Source organism: Ceratotherium simum, chromosome 1, assembly GCF_057802395.1.
Source record: "Ceratotherium simum simum isolate JZ-2026a chromosome 1, ASM5780239v1, whole genome shotgun sequence".
NCBI lineage: Eukaryota > Metazoa > Chordata > Mammalia > Perissodactyla > Rhinocerotidae > Ceratotherium > Ceratotherium simum.
This window is the reverse complement of record NC_141900.1, coordinates 95,026,872-95,049,994: the sequence shown is the minus strand read 5'-3', so window position 1 is coordinate 95,049,994 and position 23,123 is coordinate 95,026,872. Positions and strand designations below refer to the sequence as shown.

The 23,123-nt window shown below is 42.1% G+C and overlaps 1 protein-coding gene across 2 annotated transcripts in view; it reads left to right on the top strand.

The window, feature by feature from the left end:
• PARP12 (poly(ADP-ribose) polymerase family member 12) overlaps nucleotides 1-23,123 on the top strand; it is a 36,831-nt gene that overhangs the window by 10,017 nt on the left and 3,691 nt on the right. For both annotated transcript variants that reach the window (XM_087431674.1, XM_087431667.1), the window contains exons 5-9: nucleotides 3,339-3,462; nucleotides 8,141-8,336; nucleotides 12,335-12,476; nucleotides 15,522-15,618; nucleotides 21,257-21,332. In XM_087431674.1, coding sequence (XP_087287800.1) covers nucleotides 3,339-3,462; nucleotides 8,141-8,336; nucleotides 12,335-12,476; nucleotides 15,522-15,618; nucleotides 21,257-21,332 — 635 coding nt within the window. The remainder of the gene's footprint in view (nucleotides 1-3,338; nucleotides 3,463-8,140; nucleotides 8,337-12,334; nucleotides 12,477-15,521; nucleotides 15,619-21,256; nucleotides 21,333-23,123) is intronic.

Genomic DNA, 23,123 nt, shown 5'->3' with positions numbered 1-23,123 from the left:
AGCATCTGAGTACACGTGTATTTCCATAGCTAGATGCCTAGAAATGGAATGCTAGGTCAGGGAATATGTGCCATATATACATATATATGCATGTTTTTAAAATCAGCATTATTGAGATATATTTAATACACAATAAAATTCGCCCATATTAAGTGTATACCCTTAAGTTTTGGTAAATATGTATGCCCATGTAACCATCACTATAATCTAGATACGGAACAGTTTCCTCATTCCAAAAATTTCCCTTGTGTTCCTATACAGTTAATCCTCACTCCCCAATTTCCTGACTCCCAGCAATCCCTGATCTACTTTTTGTCACTATAGATTACATTTGTCTTTTCTTTTTTTTTTTTTTTGTCCCTATGTGTTTGTTTATTGTTGTTATTAACTACTACTTAATGAAGGAAATCATACGGTATTTGGCCTTCTCCCTCTGACTTATTTCACTTTGCATTATACCCTCAATGTCCATCCATGTTGTCACAAATGGCTGGATTTCGTCGTTTCTTATGGCTGAGTAGTATTCCATTGTGTATATATACCACAGCTTCTTTATCCATTCGTCCCTTGATGGGCACTTAGGTTGCTTCCAAGTCTTAGCTATCGTGAATAAGGCTGCAGTGAACACAGGGGTGCATGTACCTTTGCAAATTGGTGTTTTCAAGTTCTTTGGATAAATACCCAACAGTGGAATAGCTGGATCATATGGTAGTTCTATCGTTGATTTTTTGAGGAATCTCCATACTGTTTTCCATAGTGGCTGCACCAGTTTGCACTCCCACCAGCAGTGTATGAGAGTTCCCTTCTCTCCACATCCTCTCCAACACTTGTTGTTTCCTGTCTTGTTAATTATAGCCATTCTGACGGGCGTGAGGTGATATCTCATTGTAGTTTTGATTTGCATTTCCCTGATAGTTAGTGATTTTGAACATCTTTTCATGTGTCTGTTGGCCATCTGTGTATCTTCTTTGGAGAAATGTCTGTTCAGGTCTTTTGCCCATTTTTTAATTGGGTTGGTAGTTTTTTTGTTGTTGAGATGCATGAGTTCTTTATATATTTTGGAGATTAAGCCCTTATCAGATGTATGGTTTGCGAATATCTTCTCCCAATTGTTAGGTTGTCTTTTCGTTTTGTTGATGGTTTCCTTTGCTGTACATTTGTCTTTTCTAGAACTTCATATAAATGTAATCATACAGCCTGTATTCTCTTGTGGCGTCTTCTCACTCAGCAGATTTTTGAGATTCGGTCATGCTGGCATATCCATAGTTTGTTTCTTTTTATTACTGAGTAGTATTCTGTTGCATGGATTGACTGCCATTTGTTTATTCATGTATATGTTGATGAACATTTGGGTTGTTGCTGGTTTTTGGCTTTTACAAATAGAGCTTCTATAAATGTTCATGTACAAGTTTTTGTTTGTGTATGTGTTTTCACTTCTCTTGGGTAAAGAGACGTGGAATTACTGGATCGTATGATAAATGTGTTTGACTTTATAAGAAACTGCCAAACTGTCTTCCAAAGTAGATATAATATTTCACCTTCCCACCAGCAATGTATGAGAGTTCTGGTTGCTCTGCATCCTTGCCAATACTTGGTATTGTCAGTCTTTTAAATTTTAGCCATTCTAATTAATGAGTAGTGATATCTCATTGTGGTTTTAATTTCATTTCCCTGATCATTAATGATATTGAACATTTATTTTCATGTGCTTATTGGCCATACTCTGTGAAGTATCTGTTTAAATCTTTTGCCTTTTTTAATATATAACAGCTTTATTGAGATATTGAGTGTAATTCACATTCTATACAATTCACTCATTTAATAGTTGTTAGTATAGTGACAGAATTGTGCAACCCTCATCACAGTCAATATTAGAACGTTTTCATCACCTGTAAAGAAACCCTGTACCCATTAGCAGTCACTCCCCGTTCTCCCCTCCCCCCAGCTTCTGGCAACTACAGGTTTACGTTCTGTCTCTATGGCTTTCCCTGGATATTACATGAACTCATACAATATGTGATCTTTTATGACTGTTTAGTCCTTTTTTTGGTGGATTGTTTGATCTCTCATTATTGAGTTGTAAGAGTTTTAGATATTCTTTTTATAAGTCTTTGTCAGATATAGCTATTGAAAATATATTCTCCTAGTCTGTCTTTCATGTTCATTTTCTTTATGGTGTCTTTTGAAGAAGAAATATTAATATTGATGTTTATTTTAATTGTTTTTTCTTTTTATAGTTTGTTTTTTGTGTTCTAAAAATCTTTGCCTATTCCTAGCCCACAAAAATGTTTCACCTGTGGTTTTTTTTCTGTAAGTTTTGTGGGTTTAGCTTTTATGTTTAGGTTAAGCTGTTACCCCTGATCTGTTTACTAATTATTTCCTTAGGTATTGATTCTTCTCTGAGTTAGCTGCCTGTCCATGTTATTTTCCTGTGTGACTCTTGGTTGTCTGCTTCTGTTAATTCTCAAGAATGCCTGTGCCTGATGGTGAAAGCTGATTCTGATTCCAGGCTTAATGGGGAAGAGGCAGTGCATCTTGCTTGGTGGGGTGGGCTGGTAGCGTGTATCCTAGAACTGGGGTGGGGGCTTTGATGGCTCTCACATGCTTCTCTCTCTCTCCAGCCCTTATATCAACACTCTTGTTCCATGGGGCAAATAGCAAGGTTGCTGGGCACAAATGAGGCACTGACGGAGTGCCTGCTGCAGTGGGTTTCAAGTATCTTTCTAACTAATAGAATATATCTTGGAGGTAGGTCTGTATCAGAGTGCAGAGAGCTTCCCATTGCTTTTCTTTGCTGTCTCCCTTTCTTCTCACAACATTCCCCTGAAAGGATGTACCAGAACTTCCTATAGGGTATTGAAAGGTAGAGAGAGGGTATGGGCGGCATTCCAAGTGAGGGGCCAGGATGAGACAAGGTGAGGCAGGTGGGAAGTGCTAGGGAGTGGTTGGCTGGAAACCATAGACCTAGGCCATTGTTTGTATATCAACAGGGGCAGAGTAGTGTATGTAAATACCTTCAGGGAAGTAGGGATGTGTTGAGGAGAAGGTGAGTGTGTTAGCAGCCAGAAAGATCAAAGTGGGCTGGAACCACACTGCTGACCCACCTGTGATTTCTAGTCAAGATGAATCTGGCTCTGTTTTTGGTGTGACTGCTGTCCATCCACATGCCGCATATGTGGCAATAACGCTTAGTCAGACTGCCCTCTGCAGGGATGGAACCTTTGACCTCATGAAAACATTCACAGGTCAGGGGGCAGCACCACATCCATTGAGAACCATGGTGCTAGGCCATGCTGTGTATTGCCAAGATGTCTTACTTCTTTATATTTTTATTTTAGATAAGTGCAATAAAGTTCATTTCCATTTGCCGTATCGTTGGCAATTCTTGGACAGAGGCAGGTGGAAGGATTTGGACAAAATGGAGATTATTGAAGAGGCATATTGCGATCCCAGAAGAGACAGGTATGAAATATGTCACTTGTGTCTGCTTTGTGCCTGGACTTTTCAGTGCATAGACACAGCAGGATTTAGTTTTGATGGCCTGCACACACACACACAGCTGAAAGTAGACACATACACACACACACTGCTGAAAGTACACACACACACACACACACACACACACACTGCTGAAGTTAGATTCCGCCCCCCCCCAACACACACACTGCTGAAGTTAGATTCCAGTAATTGGGGTTTAAGATTTTTGCGTTTATGTTTAAGATTGGTCTATAATTGTTTCATATTATCTTTGCCTAGTTTATATCTTAAGAAGTTTCTAGCCTCATAAAAAAGAGATTGGGATAGTTTCTGTTCTCTGAAAAAATTTATGTAAAATTTTTCCTGAATGATTGATCATATGTCTATAAGAATATCTAGGCCTAATGTTTAATTTGTGGGAAGATTTTAAACTACTGACCCAATTTCTTATAACTGTTATAGCACAAGTCAGGATTTCTGTTTTTCTTTGCGATGATTTTGGTAAGTTTATGTTTTTTCCAGGAGTTTGTTCATTTTATTCATTTTCAAACTAATTGTCATAAAATTGCTTGTAATATCCCTTTTAGGTCTATGGCATCTTTAATTTTGTCCCCTTTTACATTTCTAATGTTTCTTCTCCCCCTTCCCTTTTTCTTAATCAATCTTGAAGAGATTTATTAATTTTATTAGTATTTTTCTTGTTTTAGTAAGAACGAACTTTTGTCCTTTTGATGTCATATATTAGATGACCCATGGTTTATTTCTAAGTGTATTTTAAAATTAGTTTATTTAATTTCAAATGAATTGCATTGTAGTCAGAAAGTATGGACCTTTTAATAACAGATTCTTTGAATTTCCTTGAGACTTCCTTTATGGGTGTAGTACGTGGTCAGTTTTGGTAAAAGTTCTATGCATGCTTAAAGTCTTTTTGATGTGGTGTTAGATGAAGTGTGTTAATTGTGTCATTCAAGTCTTCTGTTTGTCCTTATTGATTGCTTTGTACACATCTATCATCAGTTACTGAGAGAGGTGTATTAACACTCATTATGAGTTTTTCGGTTTCTCCTTGTAATTCCATCAATTTTTGTTTTATATATTTAAAAACTGTTATGAAGTATATACAAGTTTAGAATTTTTATCTTCCTAGTAAGTTGAGCCTGTTAGTAATGTAAAGTGATGCTTTTTATTTCTAGTAATGATTTTTGCCTTAAGTCTATTTTGTTTGATGTTAATATAACTATGCCAGCATTCCTTTTGTTACTGTTCATGGTTCTTTTACTTTCATGCTTTTTTGTCCTTAATTTTAGATATATTTTCTGTAAACATCATAGAACTAGATATTTTTCCAGTGAGACGATCTTTGTCTTTTAATCAGTTAATTTATATTTATTGTAATTACCTATACATTTGAATTTATTTCTACTGTCCATCTTAGTTTTTTGCTATTTGACCTGCTTTTTCTATATTTCTTTTCTCTTTTTGGTCTTGTCTTATATTTCTTTTCCTCACTTGATTTTTTTTCCTTATCTATTAGTTTGGGAGTTACATACTGTTTCTGTTCTTTTAGTGCTTAGAAATCTAAACAGGCCCTTTAAGTTAGCAAACTTGAGCTTAACAACTTAAGTTAATCAATACTTTTTATCATTCTCTCAAACAATAAAAGAATCTTGAACACTTAAATTCTGACTAGTTCCATTCAAACTTATTTACTACTTGTATGAATTTGGGCAAATTACTTAACCTTCCCTCAGTTTCCCCAAATATCAAGTTAGGTAAAATAATAGTTCCTACATCAAAGGGCTATTTTGAGAATAAAAGAGTTAACATATGTAAAACATTCAGAACAATGGCAGACACATAAGATGTGCTATGTGTGTTGCTTCTATTATTTTTTTAATCCCAGAAGTTAGAAATTAGCATTGTTTTATACAGTCAATCTTTGCTTAAACTTACACATTTATCATTTTGTTGTGTGCTCACCATTCCTTTGTTCCTATGTTTCCTCATAGATCATTTTCTTTCTTTAAGTTCATCTCCTAGAAGTTGGTTTGGTGAGAGTCTAGTGACAAATGTGTTTTTTGTTTGTCTGAAGTGTGTTTATTTCATCCTTATTCTTAAAAGATAGTTTTATTGGGTATTTTCTTCCAACTCTTCAAAGATGATTCCATTGTTTTCTGGCTTCCATTGCTTCTATTTAGAAGTTAGCTGTTAGTCTAAATGTAGGTGTATTAGTTTCCTAGGACCACCATAACAGATTACCACAAACTTGGTGACTTAAAACAGCAGAAATTTATTTTCTCAGAGTTCTGGGAGCTAGAAGTCAGAAATCAAGATGAGACCAGGGCCACACTCTGTCTGAAGGCTCTAGAGGAGGATCCTTCCTTGCTTCTTCCCAGCTTCTGCTGATTGTCAGCAGTCCTTGCTGTTCCTTGGCATGCCTTGTTTTGTAGCTGCATTATTCCAATCTCTGCCTCTGTCATCACTTGGCCTTCTCCCTGTGTGTTTCTGTGTCTGTATCCAAATTTCCTTCTTCTTATAAGGACACCAGTCATTGGATTAGGGCCCACCCTACTCCAGTATCACCTCATTTTAACTTGATTACAGCTGCGAAGACCCAGTTTCCAAACAAGGTCACATTCACAGGTACAGAGGGTTGGGACATAAGTATATCTTTTGAGGGGACACAATTCAACCCAGTACAGTAGGTAATCTGTTTTTTCTCTCTGGCTGCTTTTAATATCTTGTCATTCTTTGGTGTTGTGCAGTTTCACTAAGATCTGTCTATGTATGGATTTATTTTTATTTACTCCACTTATAATTTGTTGTGCTTTCTGAGTCAGAGGCTTTATATTGAATCAATTCTGGTAGCTCCTTAGCCAAGATCTCTTCAAGTATTTGCTTCTCTAGGCTTCCAATTAGATATATAAGATCTTCTGACATTATCTTTTATGTCTCTTAACTTCTCTTTCATTCTCTCTGCGGCATTTAGGGAAATGTCTTCACCTTGGTCACTCAATTCACTAGTTCACCCTTGTCTGAGATGCAGTGTGTCCCATCAACTGTGATTTTAAAATTTCAATTATTATATTATTTACTTCTAAAGGCTCTGTTTTTTTTTTTCAAATTTACTCAGTTAATTGTTATAGTCTCTTGATTCTTATACTTTTGATACTCAATTTCATTTTAAAAAATAACTTGATACGTATTTTTTATTTGCATCTGAGAACGCTAATGTTTGTTCTCTTTGGTGGGCTGATGATTTTTTATTTGCATCTGAGAACGCTAATGTTTGTTCTCTTTGGTGGGCTGATGATATTTGTTTTTGCTGACTTTTGCTCATGGTGATGCCTGGGTTGAAGGTGAATTCCTCCAGAGAGGATTTGTGTTTACATCCCTGGGAACTGCCTCTGTGGGTCTTTAGAGTTAATTCTCACACAGGAATTGTGAATCACCTTGAAACTTTTGTGAGATCTGAGTGGTTTATGAGTTCTCAGGGCAGGTTTTTTCTTCTTCATCCAGAGCCAACATTGATACAGGCAAGTTTCCTTGCTGACTACCCTTGTAAGGCAGATCGCCTCCCCAGCCCTATTCACTAAGGATGTGTATAGTCTTTAGGATCCTGGTTTTATGCAGAAGTATCTCTTTTGAGATTTAACCCCTGACCTTACTCAAACCCTACGTTTCTTTTCTGTTCCCTCATTGCTGCTAAAGTAGGGCTCTTTGTCGTTACTCACTGACACTGCCCTTGGACAGCCACTGGCTTTAGCACTCACTCCTCTCTCTGGTTTCATACTGTCCGCTTGCTCTTTGGGTAGTACCTTATTTGGAAAGGGAGTAGATCCTGGTGGCTCAGAGTGCAGGCCATACAGCCAAACTGCTTGACTTAAACCCCAGCTCTACCATCTATTAGCTGTTTGACCGTAGACAGGTTTCTTAACCTTCCTGGGCTTCTATTTTTCCATCTGTGAATGGAGATAACAGTCTCAACCTCATAGGGTTATGAAGACTTAATCCCTTAATACATACGATACTACACGGTCTGGCTCACGCACTAAACACTCAATATATGTTAACTGTTCTTATTTTGGCTTCTAAGGATTTCCCTTTCTTGCTAGCTCAGGAGTGCATTTTAAAAAGGAATATTTTAACCACCATTTTCTGCATAGTGACTGTCACGATAATGAGTTTTCCATATTACTCTGATTTTATTTTTGCACAGCAAAACTGATCTTAAAAAGCAATCCTCCCCTCCCCACCTTGGAAACTTTTTTTTTTTTTTTTTTTTTAAAGTTTTATTGGTAAATTCTATCAAACATTTTTTTTATAATTTTATTTATTTATTGTTCCCCCAAAGCCCCAGTAGATAGTTGTATGTCATAGTTGCACATCCTTCTAGTTGCTGTATGTGGGACGCGGCCTCACCATGGCCAGAGAAGCGGTGCGTCGGTGCGCGCCCGGGATCCAAACCCAGGCCGCCAGCATCGGAGCGCGAGCACTTAACCACTAAGCCACGGGGCCGGCCCCCTTTTTTTTTTTAATGTGCGGATCACATTTACATTCACATCTACCAGCCAGGCATCTAGAAGATCACAGGTGGAAGCTGAGGGGCCTGTGTTCATTTGGCTGGTGGAATTTTCAGTTTACCTCTCATGTTCTTTTGCAGGATCCTATGTGCTGAGTCGGCCAGTAACTTTCACCTTGATTATCTGAACTTTGACTCCATGATGTTTGGTGCTGCCCAGGCTCGTCGCCTCTCCACGGCCTCCTCAGTCACCAGACCTCCACACTTCATTCTCACCACTGACTGGGTTTGGTACTGGATGGATGAATTTGATTCTTGGCAGGAATATGGAAGACAAGTAAGTGTCATGGAAAGAAGGCGAGTATTTCCTCCTGAGGGTCAGTGATGGAGGAGCCATTCCAAACATGAGCAGGCGGATTGTTCTGAGGAGTCCTTGACAGAGCCAGTGATCCCCAGATCCCCTTATGACTCACTCACTTTAAGGGAATTATGGCAAAATTAGATAATTTGGAGTTCATTTGTGTGAGGTTCCATCTTTGAACGATTACCTATCTGTTGGCTCATGAGAACTGAATGAATATAAGTTGTAGTGAGAGCACGTTTCTTCATGGGTTTTGTTAAATGAGGTAGAAAGATGCCTCTTCTACTGTTGAACAGGTAACTCTGGAGCAAGTGCTTGTGTGTGCAGGAGTGTTTGTGTAGCTGTGGAATAAAGTTTAAGGCTTTTCAAAGGTGGCTCTCTGCCTTATCTGTAGCAGTAACTTTACAGAAGGTGGGCAGGTATAAGAAAGTTGACTTATTTCAGGTATTGATTTGGAATCTGGATCGAACAACTGCTGCTGTCAGTTATTTGAAGATGTTCATTGATGGATCAGATTAAAAGGAGGCCCCTGGTCACCTGTAGAGGTACCTGTACAGGGAGGTCACCATTTCTATAGGGACAGCCTCTCCAGAATGAAAATTGGGATATTTGTACTCTTTGTACATTTGTACTCTTCTGGGTTGTGAAAGGCTATATTAAACCTTTAGTTTCTTGTTCTTTTTTGTTTGTTTGTTTTATTTTTTTGTGTGTGAGGAAGATCAGCCCTGAGCTAACATCCATGCTAATCCTCCTCTTTTTGCTGAGGAAGACCGGCTCTGAGCTAACATCTGTAGCCAATCCCCCTCCTTTTTTTTCCCCAAAGCCCCAGTAGATAGTTGTATGTCATAGTTGCACATCCTTCTAGTTGCTGTATGTGGGACGCGGCCTGAGCATGGCCGGACAAGTGGCGCGTCGGTGTGCGCCCGGGATCCGAACTCGGGCCGCAGGTAGCGGAGCGCGCGCACTTAACCACTAAGCCACGGGGCCAGCCCTAGTTTCTTGTTCTTAACTACACTTAGAATATCTTTTTCTCTGGGGACACTGTCACGTGGGCTGCATGAGGGCAGGAGCTTTGTCTCTGTTTAGCCACTGATGTGTTCTCGTGCCAAGGACAATGCCTGTGCCTAGCAGGTCCTCAGGACATAGACATTGGCCAGTTGAAGGACAGAGGTGTTGTTGCCCCATGCCCACTGGTCAGTTGGACATGGTTACTCTTAGTGGCCTTGAGCCCTCATCTTTCCCCTCCATTTCTTCCAGCACCAGCCTTTCCTCGTCGGCTGCTCCATCCACCCTCTTCCCCGCTCATGTCCCCTTTGTGAGCATCCTGGGAGTTCTTCTGCCTTCCCTGCCATGTGGGTTTGTTCAGGGAGGCTCTCTAGCATCGCTCTCAGTTTGGTCAGGAGCAGGAAGGGAGAGGATAACGGGCTGGTCGTGCTCCGTGAATGGAGCTTACCTGGCGACAACATGGCAGGCGAGAAACACTTAGCAAATGTGACAACCTCTGGTGATCCCTCTGGTGATTCGTCCCTCTTCTGGGGGAGACAAGCTCCCTGGGAGCCGAGTGGGATGACAGGGGACCCTAGGGGCAACCCAGGAGAAAGTAAGTTTCCGTGGGTAACTTCGCAAACTGGGTCATCACAACTTTGGGGACTGGAGGCCTTTCTCCTCCCAACAACCCACACTTAGGGTTTTCCCCTTTTCTTTTTTATGCTGCTACTCCTTTATTGCAGTATAGTCGGAGTGCATAACCTCATTTAGAACAGGGAGAATCTCTGGGGATGACCTGTATGTGGGTGTTATTGACACACCACATGCTGGTGGGTGCACGTGTGCACTTGTGGACTTGGTGGCTTTCAGCTGCATGGTCTCATTTTGTACCATCGGCTGGACCCCCTCATAGGGTGACCTGTCCATTTTAGCTCTTCCTTTCCTACACTCTTCTGGTGTCACCCCATGTTTGGATTTCTTTCTTAGTTTTCTGCTAATTGCCAGTTGAACACAGTTTTCTGTTGCTTCTCAGAAAAGCTGGGTGCTTTGCTGCCTGAGCTTGGAATATACCCCCAAATTTCAAGTCCAAATTGCTTCCACTCTGTATTAATTTCCTAGGGCTGCCATAGAAAAGTACCACAAACTGGGTGGCTTAGAACAACAGTGATTTATTGTCTTACAGTTCTGGAGGCTGGAAATCGAAATCAAGGTGTCCGCAGGGCCTTGCTCCCTCTGAGATCTGTAGGGGAATCCTTTCTTGCCTTTTCCTAGCTTCCGGTGGTTTGCTGGTGATCTTTAGCCTTCTTTGGCTTGTATTTGCATCACTCCAGGCTCTGCCTTGTCATCACATGGCGTTCCCGTGTCTGTCTTAATGTGGCTGTCCTCTTATAAGGACATCGGTCATTTGGATTAGGGCCCACCCTCCTCCTGTATGATCTCATCTTAGCTAATTACATCTGCAATGACTTATTTCCAAATAAGGTCACGTTCTGAGGTACTCAGGGTTAGGACTTCCACATATATATTTTGTGGAGGGACGCAATTCAGCCCATAACCTAATCTTGTGTATAAAGGTCTTACTGGTCTCAGCCCACTGAATTTTCCTGCATTGAAGTTGACATCCCTGAGGTGTTGGGCTGCAGGATGCATTACCCCAACCTGTATCCTCTTTGGATTATTCTCCACGGCTTCTCAAGTTGATTTACCTTGTGCACTTTCCCCCTTCCTGTGATCTCCTTTGCCGTGATCTAAAAGCCCCACAGTTGCCCGCACCCTTCATACCTGAACAATCCATCCCTCTCTGCCTGGAAGGAAAGAAGACCCCCGTTTATTCCTCCACTCACCAGAATCTGACTTCTATTCCCATTACTTGTTTGTCTGATCACTATTCGTGGAGCACCTGCAGGAGATGGGACCCGGCCAGGTAAAGGGCCAGATCCACATCCCATGGCATTTCCAGCCTTCGCCCAGCCTGTTGCCCAGTCTCTCCTCATTCTCCTGGCTTTCTTGCTCCTCTTCTGTCTCCTTCATGGGCTTCTTTTTTCCCCTCCTCTTTGTGAATGTTGGGGTTTCCTAAGATCTGGCCCATACCCCTGTTCTTCTGACAGTGGTGGCCACCTGGAGTGATCTCTGCATCTCTGTCTCCAGACCAGATTCCTCTTCAAACTTAAGACTCATGTATCCAGATAGCCACCTGAGATTTCTGCCACACCTTTGCTTTTTTTCCCAGGCACTGTGCTAAGTGCTCTGCATGCCTTATTTTAATTATTTTTCCAGACCTTTGAGGATAGGATGGTACGCGTGTATAATGATATGAGGGTGATTTAAGTTCTGTTATTATTCCTGTTATAGAGTTGAGATAATTAAGGTTCAGAGAGGTTAAAATAACTCACTGAGGTTATAGAGTAAACAGATTTGGGAGCCAGCATTCAAATTCAGTCCATCCCGAAATCTTAGATGTCCTGTAGGTAATTGGAAAGAGAATGAGGGATCAAAATGGATAATTGAAAAAATAGAAGAGTTCTCCAAGGGACCAGAAAAAGAAAATGAGGGTGAGGCCTGAACTCTGATTCAAGGATGGCAGGAACAAGAATAGATGGAGAAGAGGCAGTGTTGCTCAGGCCATCAGTCAAGCAGCATTTGCGAGTTCACTGTTGGTGTTTCACCTTCATTTAATTGGTTGTATCATCCATTATGAGTAATCTAAATACCCTCTTTTCCATTGCTCCCATCCCACTTATCCTGGTTAGCAAGACCCATATTTACTATCTTCATTTTCCCTGGCAGCTTTTAGGAGGCAGTCGTGTCAGCTTCTATTCTGTGCCTCCTGCCACACCCCTGCTCCCTGGCTCTTCCCTCCTCGACCTCCTCTATGATGTGAATATCCGCTGTGGGCATGTCTGTGGTGTGGTGTGGATAGCACTTAGTGTCTTTCTTCATCATTGTAGGTTCTTGGCGTCATGAAGTATCTGGCTTTTCCCTTATAGGGCATGGAGCACCCTGTGACCACCGTCAGCAGCAGTGATTTGGAGAAGGCCTACCTAGCCTACTGTACACCGGGGTCTGATGCCCAGGCAGCCACTCTGAAGTTCCAGGCCGGAAAGCACAAATATGAGTTAGACTTCAGAGGTATTTCCTGACCCACTGCCCTCTCCCAGCAGGGCCTGGCCATCTCTTGGCTCTGCCTTTTCTGCATTAACCCTGGAGAAGCTCCGTATACACACTGAGGACCAGGAAAGAAAAGGGAGGGGTGGTCCCTGCTCCTGAAGTGCAGCCCATCTGGAAGGGAGACAGTCCTGAAAACAGATGATGCCAGCCCAGTGGGATGGAGGAGAAGCTGCCTGGGGGAGTGAGGGGAGAGAACCCCGAGGAGGGAACAGGAACCCAAAGTGTGGAGGGTCAGCATGTGTGCAGTGGTGGTTGTCCTGTAGGCCATGGACAAGTCTCGCTGTGTCTGAGGATTAGCCTCAGTCCCTGACAAGTGTCAACAGTTCTGCTGTGCAGCTCAGCCTCGTCACTCCCCGGCGGGGCAGCATTAATATCTTTTCTGTAGGCGCTTTCAGCCTAGATGGACTGCCAGGTTAACACGTGGTAGACACACACTGTAATTAACAGCTGCTGGGGAGCAGATTTTCGTGTGCTCATGGTGTCTTGAAACTGGGCCTTAAGTGATTTGTCCAGCTTGCCTTGACAGACAGACAGAAGCAGGCCAAACACTTTGGCCGTTCTTCCAGTGGCCGATTTGTGAGGTTTTTTTTTTTAAGTTTTAGTTTTTCTGTGGCTTCTCTTAAGCCATTTCCACGTGGATTTATCAGTCCAGTCTTATTCAATTTAGTTTTGCCTTTAAATTCACATTTTAAACTCTGAATCCTTGCGAATGTTCAGCACCTTTTAAGGGATTTAAGAGGGCCTTACTTTGAACACAGTTTATCATTTTCTCTATTTTTGTGGACTTTCTATGTGGAGGGCAGCAAAGTGTATTTGGTGAATTATCCTAAAATCACTTTGCCTGCCTGCTTTTAGCCAGTTGCTTTTGCTTAATGTAGAATCACTGCCCCCTCGATGTGCCCTTCAGAGAACCTAGAAGTTTCTTCTATTCTGCAGTGAGAACTGCCTACCAGCCTTCAGTGTCTGCTGGAGAAAACCAACCGTATGTGAGGTGGTTTGCAGTCTACAGTCTGATAAACACCAGTGCACTAAAGGGGGGACAGTGAGAGATACATGAAGTAATCAAGTCAGGACTGACCTGAAGATCCAGTTGATATAACTAGCACCCGTCTGACTGCTGCTGACGACAGTTGGAAATATTTCTTTTAAGAATATGGAAAATATCAAAACAAATAAACCAGAAATGTCATATGCAGCCTTAACATGCTTAACCTAGGCAGTACCCCCAGAGGACATAACCGAAAGTCAGGAGGAGGTTGGGGAAGAGCACACGCGTGCAGTTCACTGCAAACTGCAGGAAACGTGTGTTCACAGCAGACTGACCCAAGTTCACTTGGATGGGCAGTTCTTTTTTTGTTGTTGTGAGATAACGGTAGCCACAGAACTAGTTTGAGATGAGTTAGCTTCTCCTCTCCCAACCTCACTACTAGGTATAGTGACAACAAGTCTCAGACCCAAGTTTGCCACCCACACTTGGTAACTAAATATTTCTTAGGAAGCAAGTACTGTTAAGAAGCACACACAACAGACCAAATGACTCATTCTGTAGGATCGAGGAAGACTCATCTCTGTCCTTTTAGGGCCTCTTGTCCCAAAAGAGTCACTCAAGGCAAATGCCAATATTCCAGAGGCAGAATTCTGACATCTGTTAGTTGGCCTCAGATGGGCAGAATTCCCAAGGTCAGGGCTTGTTTAAGGACTTAGCTGGTGTATCCTTTTTAAGGGTAGATTAGGGAAAAGGCTTCACTTTGCCCTGTCCACGGGAGAGGAGGAGATGAATCTCGCATATATTTAGCCAGTCCACGTATCTTGAAAACTTTTAATTTCACCAGTGAAAGCTATTTGAGATTCATCACGATGTTAGTCGACAGGCCAATAAAAGCCCATTTAGTATGCTGATTAGCAGAGTATTGATGGGAGGTTGAGCAGTGGATAACAGAAGGGATTATGGTAGCCATGTCTGGATTATGGGCTCCTGATTAGAATGTGGGGGACCACCCAGGAGTGCCCATTCTTGTCGACTATCTGGGCTACAGCATGAGGGACACACACCTAGGTGATCACACAGTGTATGCTCAAATGCAGTAAAGTAAGTTCTGGACATCTACAAATTAATATTAAAATGTTCTTTAAATGAAAAAAAGTTGTTTTTATACTCTAAGTGCCGAAAGTAAGAGTTGACAGGGTTTTCCTGGTGGTTGGGGATATCTAATCTGACTTGTAGGTATTCTTGACTTTTTAACTTGGGGGGCAGTGTCCCTCTCCCCCAGGATAAATCTGAGGATCTTGGCAGTGGGTGTGGGGCAAGAATTTTGTTTATTAAAGGTGGTACTGGGCCGGCCCTGTGGCTTAGCGGTTAAGTGCGTGCGCTCCGCTGCTGGCGGCCTGGGCTCAATCCCGGGCGCGCACTGACGTACCGCTTCTCCAGCCATGCTGAGGCCGCGTCCCACATACAGCAACTAGAAGGATGTGCAGCTATGACATACAACTGTCTACTGGGGCTTTGGGGGAAAAAAATAAAGAAAGGAAGAAAGAAAAGAAAGAAAAGAAAAAGAAAGGTGGTACAGGTTTAAAAAGGTTGAGAAATACTGCTATAGAGTCAGTTTAGTCAGACTAAAAAAAAAGTCATAGAAGTAAAATTATTATATTAACTCTAAATCCCACTAGCTCAAGATGTGGTAATTTGGTCTCAGACTGGGCTGAAGCTTTTTTATATCCAAGCTGGGAAAAATTGCTAAGCAAAATAATAGTTTAAACAAGATTGGAAAGAACAATTTAAAAGCACTCAAGTATAATTGATATGTCAATTACTAATCATTCATCTATTCATTAAACCCAGTCTCCTAAGGATACCTATTTTCTTTATGAATATTTGAAATGTGTCAAACTGCCTTATTTTTAGCAGACTGATTCTGGGCTTTACACATTTGGATTAGCTTTCCAGCCCATTTAATTTGTGTTTATAAAACATTGCCATCCTGTGTGTATAAATGTTTTTTTTTCCAGCCTTCGTTCAGAAAAACCTGGCTTATGGTACAGTCAGAAAAGTTTGCCGAAGACCCAAATATGTGTCTCCCCAGGATGTGAAGGTGAAACAGACCTGGTAGGTGTCATTTGGGGAACATGTTACTTAGCGTATGTCAGTTGGGGTGTGCTCTTGCTCTGCTGCAGGTACAGAAAACCTACCCCATACTGGCTAAAGCATTAAAAGGGGTTTGTTGGCTCTGTAACTGAATGCTCCAGCACTGTCTGTCTCTTGAGTTTTTTGCGCCCTGCCCTCCTCTGTGTATATCTGAATTTTCCTTCACTCAATACCGAAGTGCTGTGTTAATACCCATGTACTATATAAGGGCTGAGAATTCATTAGACTGAAAAATCAGTGTACACTTACCACATTTCAAATAGAAGAGTATTAGTGTGTATTATAAAACTATAAAATATAATGTAAATTTATAAAAAGATAAATGTTAGATGTACTATCATTCTAATGATGATGCAGATGCAATTAATAAAGCATTAAAGTGACAAACGAAACATAAAATAAAGGAAAAAAACCCAAGACACCAAAAAAAATGACATAATTAGATATTTTAACTTTAAGTGTGCCAGTGGTGTTAATGAGTCATGAAGATATTCTCATGCAGATTTTTCCAGAAGCCAAAAAACTTCTTTCTGACTTTAGACTAATTTAGAGAATGGTGAGGAAATAGTAAAATTATCTAATCCTAATATTCTCCCTCTGTTTCAAGTGATTTTATCTTTTGTTTTATAACTTGGAGGAGATCTTTTTAAAACAGTTCTTTGGGTTTTTCTATCTGTTTGTTTTATTTGTAAAGTCAGGTTTTTTTCATGCTTTTTGGTTCTAACAAAGCATTTTAGGTTCCTCTTTGCATCATGAATGAATGACAGTTCTAATGCAGGATCCCCTGTAGCAATTTGACTACTGTTATCACGTTCCACTAGTTGGGAAAGGCTTCGAACCAGGGAGCAAATTATTCTTGTGGGTGGAAGCTTTGTAATACATAGTTATAAGGCTGCTTGTGATCTGCAAACCAGTCTACACTTGAAGCCAGCTCATCAGTTAATCTTTTCAAGTGGATAATTGAGTCATAGACCTGAATTTTTTTAAATGTTGAAATAATGGAATAACAATGGAATTACACCAATAAAAACCCCTGTATTTCAGTACTTGACTATCGTGGAATACCATAAAACCAAAAACGGATACTGCAGGCACTAACGGGCCAGCTTCATCCTTCCCTTATATCACAGGATGGCTGCCAGAAGCCACTAGGGTAGATTCTGGCCTTGTAAGCATTTAGGAGGGGGAGAGGGCCCTCCTGCAGCAGATGGGGACAAATTCTTGAGTTTTGCACTGATCAGACCCCCTCTGAACCAGTAGTGTTTCAGGCTTCGGGCAAGAGTGATGGGATTGGAGCTGGAGGAGGGGTCAGTTCTCTCCAAACCGCACAGCCACATAATGGGGGAGGGCAACCTGGGTGGTGAGAGGTACCAGAGTGCCCATTACAGTTGGGTGTGTCACAGCCTATGCTGGGACTTGAGCAGTTGTTGCTGTTGCCACTTACACCTTCCATTAGCTGGAGAAGTCTGGCTCATTTCTCTTTCGTGGAGAACTGAGAGTGTTGCTGCTGGTTCTTTTACAGTTTCACAGATGGATTTTAGCGGCTGTGTTTGTGGAGCACGGCAAGGTCATTTAAAGAAGAGTTGATAGAAGCTAGAGGGAAAAGGTACTATCAATCCAAGAACATCGAGTGCCTTGGGAGTCAGGTCCTGGGGTTTCCCCTCCCTGTTTCCTTGAAGCCAAATGTGCCTTCCTTTCTCTCTTTTTAATTAAAATTTAATTTCGACTAGGTGTAAAACATTTACAGATTTAAAAGCCTCAACTATAGAAAAAGGTATACTCAGTAGTCAGCATCCTCCTGCGTGTTGGCTCCACCCTGTTTCCACGGTGGGTAGCCATTTTCATTAGTTTCTAGTTTATCTTTACTGTGTTTCTTTTTGTAAAAATGAGCAAATGCTTATACATAAAAGTGTTTTCTTATTTCCCTTTTCTTGCACTAAAGGTAACATTTATATGTACTGTTCTGTACACCTTTTCTTTTTCATTTAAAAATAATTACTCCACTTCAGTGCAGTGAAGTCTTCAGAACTCTGTTTCTGTCTTCATGGTTCACCATCATGTGTCTGTCCCCTAGTTTATTTAATCTGTCCCCTTTGGAGGGATGTTTTGTGTTGTTTTTGATCTTTGGCTGTTACAAGTGTAATGCCACACTGGGCCATCTGGTGTCCGTGCTGTTTCATACTTGTGGGGATGGGTCATTGGGTTAGAGTGCTGGAAGGTAAGTGCTGGTTCCTCTTCGTGGGGTTGCGCAGTCATGCACTCACCCCAGGACGCATGAGGTGCGTGTTTTCTCAGTCTTGTTGCCAGAACGGGTTGTCAGGCTCTTGGACTTTTGCCAGTCTCATCGGAGGGAGAGGGTGTATCAGTGTATTTTAAATTGCTCTCTCTTATGGATGAGGTTTAATATTTTTTCCCAACATGTAATGGCCATTCGCCTTTTTTTTTCTGTGGACTGTTTGTCTTTTTGTCCATTTTTCTGTCAACTTTTTGGTATTTTTCTTAAATATTAAGAGCCTTTTATCTATTAGGGAGATCAGCTCTCAGTTTCTTATATGCATTGCAAATATTTTCTCTTGGTTTGTTATTTGCCTTGTGGTTTTGCTTATGAAGTATTTTGCCGTGCAGAAATATTTATTTTTTACTTTATTTTTTTAGCTAAATGTATCAGTCTCTTCTAAGTATTGCTTCTGGATTTAGAGTTTTGGTTAACTGTGACTGCTCCTACTGCCTAAAGTTATTTTTGATTCTTTCTCTATCTAGAGCCTACCCTAGGCACAGTTTGGAAAAATCTGTCTGTCTCCTTTCTGAGACTGGATCTCTTTTGTCGTCACTGTGACTTAGTCTTCAGGGGACCACAAGCAGATACCATATGTCAGAAATAAACATGATTAATTTGGTCAAATTCAGACTAAGTTATGAGTGACTGAAGATCTCCCTGCTCTGTAACCTGAGAGTCGCACATGTTGATGCAGTGAAGTGCTCGCTTCTTCCCTCTGACCCTTGTGATGGTAGCGGGTTGTCATAACTCCAGCAGGCAAGTCTGCTTGGGCCCCCGTGGCCAACCTGGACTCTTGGGGTGGGTCAGTTTCAGAAACAGCTTCTCTCTTTACACAATTAACAGGATTACAGAGTATGATCTCCATATTCAGAAGTCATAATACAGGAGTTTCACGTAAAGTTTGAAACAGCGTTTACACATCAGGTATCTGGTTTAGTTCCTTACTGTCCTTCCATCCTCCATGAAAATGTTTTATTCATGTGATTGGGTCATATTTTTCTTTTCTTACCTTCTTGGTGATATTTTTTGTCGTTTCATTTTTTTCTCCTCTACTTGTTTGGAAGTTATACACTGTATTACTATTTTTTTTTAAAGGCCACACCAGAAATTATAACATGTGTTCTTCACTTAGGTATAAGTCAGTCAATATCTTTGCCCTCCCATCAGCTAATATAAGGACCTTCATGTACTTTATTCCATTTACCTTCCTCTGGACTTGTTTTTTTTTTAAACTTCATGAGACCCTGTTATTTTAAATTTACTCACATTTTAAAATTACTCACATTGGTATTTTGCCCTCAGTCCTAAAAGATATTTTCATTCTTGGAATGCTTAAGATACGACTCCACTGTCCTCTGGCTTCCATTGCTGCTTTTGAAAGTGAGCTGTTAGTCTAATTGGCACTTCTTTTCTAGAATCACTCTTTTTTCCTCTGGCTACTTTTAAGACTTTCTGTTTGTCTTGGTGTTATGCACTCTCACTGTGGTATGTCTGTGTAGGTGTTTTTATTTATCCTCTTGGAGAGTTTTTGGGCTTCTTAAACCTGTGAGTTGGTGTGTCTCATTAGTTCTCTTTGAAAATTGCCTCCACCCTGTTCTTGCTCTTCTCTTTCTGGAGCTTCACTTAGGCTTTGAGGAGATTCCGGCCTTCTCAGTCGCTTCTCCACAATTCAGCTTTCCCCACATTTTCTGTCTCCTTATTGCTCTGGGCTGCAGTCTGGATAATTTCACTTCCCATATCTTTCAGCTCACTCATTCTCTCCTCAGGTGGTCTAATTTGCTAATAATCCTGTGTATTGAATTTTTACTATCAAGGATTGTATTTTTCATTTCTACAAGTTCTATTTGGTTCTTTTTCAAATCCTACAGATCTTTTTATAGTTTTCTGTTCTTTGCATATGTTTTTAAAGTTTGTCTTTTATTTCTTTATTTTTTTAATAATTTTATTTATTCATTTTTTTTTTTCCCCAAAGCCCCAGTAGATAGTTGTATGTCATAGCTGCACATCCTTCTAGTTGCTGTATGTGGGATGCGGCCTCAGCATGGCCGGAGAAGCGGTGCATCGGTGCGCGCCCGAGACCCGAACCTGGGCCGCCAGCATCGGAGCGCACGCACTTAACCGCTAAGCCATGGGGCTGGCCCTATTTCTTTAAACATAGAAAAAATAGTTGTTGTTTTATAGTATGCCTGATAATCTCAACATCTTAAGTCTTCATGGATCTGTTTCTGGCTATTCATGCTTGTGGGACCTTGCTTAGTTGTGTTTAAACTGTGCCATTTTCCTAGGAAAGTTATTTGTGGGAGTTCTTTGAGGCTTAGGCTGAAGATACATGTCTCATGCCAGCAGAAACAGGAGGTAGATCTGTTGTAGGAAGAACAGGGCATTCTGAAACGGAGTAGGAATGATTTGGAATTACAGCTTCATAGTCCTTGTTCCTAAACCTTTTGGGCCACATGTGTTTTAGAACTCAGTTTATTTTTATTTTTACAAAGATCATGTGGTGCTTGTATTATGTGACACCCTGTAATTAAACATGCTAATATTTCTGCAGTAAAAAGTATAGTCACTTCAAAAAGGATATATAGAGACCACAAGTAGCATCTTAGCAGTTTAAGTTAAATTTCTACTGCCAAATGAGTTTTGACATCCATTTTATGTTTTTAAAAAATATTTTTGAGTGCAATTAGACATCATTGAAGCTGTTTTTTTCCCTTTTCTTTTTCTTTCTTTTTTTTTTTTTTGGTGAGGAAGATTAGCCTTGAGCTAACATCCGATGCCAGTCCTCCTCTTTTTTTGCTGAGGAAGATTGGCCCTGGGCTAACATCCGTGCCTGTCTTCCTCTACTTTGTATGGTATGCCCGCCACAGCATGGCTTGTCGAGTGGTGTGTTGGTCTGTGCCTGGGATCCGAACCTGTGAACCCCGGGCCACCGAAGTGGAGTGCACGAACTTAACTGCTATGCCACCAGGCTAGCCCCCTACCATTGAGGCTCTTTTTAATAAAAGTTTCAGAGCTCTTTGAATTTCAAGATTGTGGATAAGGGTTTGTGTGTGCTGCTTTATTAGATGCTCTCTCCCTTCTGTGCAGGAATTGGGATCTAGGTGAGAAATGGATCCCTCACGCATCATTGTTTTGGTTTTCGCCACACAGGCAAAGATAAAAGTGCTCTCACATGGTGGTTAGTGTGGTTATGCGCTTCCTTGCCTTCTCCTCACATTTACAAAATGATATGCTGAGACTAAAGATGTGGAGGCCACCTTTTGATAGATATGCTTATGTCTGAGAACAAAATGTCTCAGTGTTTTTGTTTACATTTTGTAGCAGCGTCAAGCTTCAAGGTCCAAAGAGCTTCCCAGACCATTGGGACCCTTCAGCCCTGCCGGACCCCGGCTTTAAGGTATGGAACTCGTGCTGCCTCGGGCTGGGGAGGACCGTGTTCCTAGATATAGGTGAGCGTGAGCGATTGTGCTGTTTCCTCCACCACTGAAGAGCTCAGGGAAGAGGGCAGAGGTGTGTGTGGGGTTTTGTTTTTTTTCAGGTCTTGGGGATTTTAAGGCTGGATGACCACCCAGGAGATGGCTGTGGCCCTGAGGGGAGAGGATGTATTGTGGATGGAGGACAGTGAACTGGAAATTTTCTGGAGAGGGCAGAAAAAAGGAGCTTAAGAGCTGCTTAGCCAATAAATATTAGTTTTAATAAGCAAGAAAAGGAAAAGAAACCAGGGGGGAGGATTAGAGTATGGTGAGGGATATCTCTAGGGGCAGTTGCTGTTGGAAGGTGCTAGATCCTAGACGACAAGAAGAGGAATAGTCAATTGAACAGTTCATTTAGGGCCTGCCAGCTAATGGGAGCTACACTGAGTTTGGTAGAGTATTCAAGCCAATGTCTGATGCTGCCCGTCTGTGGGGGGTGCTTGGACTGACCTCTGATGGCTGGCTTCCTGCCCGGCACTGTGCACACCGGCCTTTACAACATGGCAGTCTCTGCCCTGGAGGACTCATCTTGTCAAGTTGTACAAAGCACACACACACCCACTGCACCAGCAGGATATGGGAAGAGCTGGGCAAGCTCAGACAGCACCCCTCGGGCGTCAGAGGAGGAGGCGACCATATTGAGGGGATCAGGGCAGGTGTCACTGGGTCCACACCTAAACAGTGGCTTGGTGCTTATACAGGCAGAGGTGGGAGAAGAACATACAGGTTGGTGGAAACTGCATGGGGGAGGACCCCAGGTTAGTATCTCGGGTGGAGGGCATGCATAGACGCGGGAGAGCAGGAGAGAGGTCAGGGTTGTGCTGTGGAGAGCCTTAGTCATGGAGCCGAGCTGCAGGCTGTGACAGGTGTGGGAGCCCCCGACAGTTTCTGGTCTGGGAGGGGTGGGGCTGGTTCCATACTTGAGGGAGAGGAGTTTGGGGTCCTCCTGTGGGATGGGAGCAGGGAAACCAGAGTCTGAATTTGAGTTACAGAGACCCATGGACATTCACACTGAGCTCTGATCATTTAGGGTCTTTGCAGGGGGTGGGTGAGGTGTTTATTATAAGGCTGCACTCTGGGTGGGGTAGGGGATGGTATAGAGGGAGTTCCCAGAGATCCCCAAACAGGCTGTCATTGGGGCAGGCCTCTTGGAGCCAGGAATAGGGAGGCTGGTTGGGTGCAGGCTGCAACTGCTTTGTGGATTGTCCCTCCATGATGGTCAGCGGCTCTTGGTCAGGGCCTCCTCCTGGCTCGTTGGGAGTGTTGCTTCCCGGAGCTGACACTAAGGAAGAGGCGGGCTCAGCTGGGAGGGACACAGCGGCCAGGCTTCTGAGTTGCAGTGTGCCCATTTGCCAGGCTGGCCTCGCCCTCAGTACTGCTGCCCATGAGCCCGAACCTGCTTTGCTGGGTTTGCCCCCTCCCTACCAAATGTGCGTGTTCTGCATTTATTGACACCGATGCTGTGGTCTTGTAGACTATGTAATCTGCCTTTTGTGGGATCAGAAGGAGAGACACCCAGGATGGTACTGGTGTAAGCCTCACATCCTGTCCTTCTTGTGGTTTCACAGTAAACAGGAGGGAAGTGACCACAAATTGCACATGTCCTGCACCTGGAGACGCTACACCCCGGGGCAAAGGAGAGGGTGGTCATCACTGTCTGGGCTTCCTTCCTTCTGCAGTTCTAGCATTTATGAGCAGCCTTGGGAAGGGATTGA